This window comes from Trametes versicolor (genome assembly GCF_000271585.1).
Source record: "Trametes versicolor FP-101664 SS1 unplaced genomic scaffold TRAVEscaffold_201, whole genome shotgun sequence".
In the NCBI taxonomy this organism is placed as follows: Eukaryota; Fungi; Basidiomycota; class Agaricomycetes; order Polyporales; family Polyporaceae; genus Trametes; species Trametes versicolor.
Window position 1 is genome coordinate 1 of NW_007360521.1, and position 2,509 is coordinate 2,509.

At 66.7% G+C, this 2,509-nt stretch overlaps 1 protein-coding gene across 1 annotated transcript; it reads left to right on the forward strand.

Annotated features, from left to right (window-relative positions):
• Positions 1–30: 30 nt before the first annotated feature.
• Positions 31–2,509, forward strand: TRAVEDRAFT_32643 (uncharacterized protein). Its single transcript, XM_008047746.1, has 3 exons — positions 31–288; positions 350–784; positions 817–2,509. The coding sequence occupies exons 1-3, from the start codon at positions 280–282 to the stop codon at positions 1,417–1,419; spliced, it is 1,047 nt and encodes a 348-aa protein (XP_008045937.1). The 5' UTR covers positions 31–279; the 3' UTR covers positions 1,420–2,509.

Below are 2,509 nucleotides of genomic sequence, written 5' to 3' on the forward strand. Positions count from 1 at the left end.
GAATTACGCTGACAATATATATTTTTCTAGTTCCCCGATTACAGAAATTCGCACAGATGCGTCTGTAGTCTACATACAGGCCCGTCTATCGGATACATACGTCTACACGAATGCTCCCGATCGCTCCGGAGGCTCGCCGCGCCGCACAACGACGTCGGGCGCGCGCACGCCGCTCTGCACCTGTCAGCAGCCACCCCGCCAAAGACATAGACCCCGACCTCTACCATCTGTCCGTACGCCGCTGAAAATGACATAATCAGCATCGTTGAACCTAGGGGCATGCACATGGCAAGTATCAGCGCGTTCCGGGGAGGTCAGAATTCGTCTAATTTCGTCGTTTTCATGGTAGATTCTGACAAAATCGCACTTTGCGCGTCCCCATCGCCGCGGACCGAGACGCCCTTCAGACTGCACGTTCCACTCGACGCCAGGAGCCACCCGTCGCGTCGTTCAGACGCGTATGGTCGATATGACCACTGGCATCATCGCACACGGCGCCGAGGGCCGAGTCTCAGCACACGGCCAGGACCTCGTCGCGCACGTCCCAGGCCGCCATCATGCATGCGCTACGCTGCCCAGACCACCTCCTCGAGCTCACGAGCGTGCTGCACTCGTCCAGCGTGCTGCACACGTCGCACACGCCCAGACACGACGGCGCGCCCCCCACCGCAACGCTGCACCGAAAGAACAAACACTCACCTCGAACGGCGCCCGCACCGCTGCGCATCCTCCACACCCCCACGGCGCAGCCGCCGTCGTGCGCCGCAGCCCGCGAACACCGCATGTTGGGCGGCGTCAGCACACGGCCGCGCACAGCGCCGCGTGCCCGAGCCGTACCGCGTCCAGCGCACGACCGCACACGCCCAGGGGAAGGAACTCGCGACGAGCTCGAGAGAGAGAGGAGAGCGCAGAACGGGAGGAGTGGGGGATGTGCACGCTCCCCCGCCCGCGGCGCACCTCTTAAGCCCCCCTCTTCCGGGCAGGCCCCGCCCCCGCGACGCGCGCGGGCGTGCAGCCGACGCGGTCGCCCAGGCTACGTGGTCCGGCGCCAGCGCCAGCACGAGTGCCACCCCAGCCCCGAATCTGCGATCGCACGCGACGGCGCGGCCCTGGCTGCACGCCCGGATCCGCCGCGGCGAGTACGCAGATTGCAGATTGTGCACGGGGGCTACGCGCTACGCGTGCTACACGGGCCCCACGCTGCGCGGGCCCTGCATGCAGACAATGCGTCGGCGGCCGGGCGTGCGGTGTGTGTCAGCTCGTGTGGATGGGCTCCCGCGCTGCCCCTTCGACGAGGAGTGGGAGGATTGGAGTGCGGGGCGAACGGACTCAGCGCCGCCGCCTTCTCGCTGCCCAGCGTTGGCACTTCCCGTCCGTCCGTGCCCACAGCACGCCATGGGATTTGCCTGGGCGCTGTGAGGCCTGCAGCACACGGTCGCCCCCTCGAGATGATGCTGAACAGCGTGCGGCGGCTCGCCGTTGGCGCTCTGCACCCGCCGTCTCCAACGTCCATCACGAACACCTCCGCATCTCGACCCTACCGCCGGGTTGCTAGTGAGCAGGCCTGCGCTCGGCACTGGTTGAGTCTGGCTCCGCGCCCGTCGCCCCCGCTTAACTCGCCTCTTGCGCCGCCGCCAAGGACCTAGCGAGGAGCTACACGGCGACGGGGCCGTGACATCGTGTGTACGGTATCTGCCCGCTCGCCCCTGCTCGCACGCCGCCCCGCCATCCACGCCTGCCCGCCCGCCCAGAGAGCAGGGGCCCGCGCACCCGCACCCACACCCGTCGCACACCGAGTTGCGACTCGCCGCATGTACCGTAAATGGTGTGCCCGACACCCTGCACCTCTGCGGGCTCGGGCCTCCTGTTGAGCAATCTACCGTCTTGTTCCCGACGTGCCCCGCCCCGCCGGAGTTGAAGAGTTGTGCAGGGCATGCGCGAGAACGCACCATGCGCGTACATGTTTGTCCCACACAGACACAGCGAGGACGCCAGCCGTGCGCCGCTCGTGGCAGACAAGCAGATGGCGGCGGCACCACGCCGCTAACGACCGACATTCACCGTCCCCCACGTTGTAGCATCACGAACGACTAGAACGCACATGCGCTCGCGCGACGGAGACCGCGCTGGACGCGCCGGGCACGCCGCGTACGATCTAGGACGAAACGAATGCGCGAACAGTGACGCCGCGGCACTCTCGAGCGGACACGATTTACGACGCTCGACTCTCGAGTACATAGTGCGCCTCGAGGCATCCCCGCCGCCCGCTATTGCAGCGCATCCCCGCCCGTTTGTGCACGGTGGCTCGCGGCGCCATGGACGATGCCACTGGCGTACATCGATCGAATGCGCATCTCAGTGCCGGGGGAATTTAGCTTTGCGCCTCCGCGTCGAGCACGCCAGCCTCGACGTCTCACGCATCACGCGGGCGAGGACATGAATCATTAGACGGCATTCACGCCGTACGGCCGTTCTCGCCCGCGAGGCGCTGTGCTGCACGGCAAGGGGC

Coding starts and splice junctions, on each gene's coding strand:
- TRAVEDRAFT_32643 (XM_008047746.1), top strand. Junction 785..816: donor GCAGCCCGCGAACACCGCAT/GTTGGGCGGCGT, acceptor GGCCGCGCACAG/CGCCGCGTGCCCGAGCCGTA.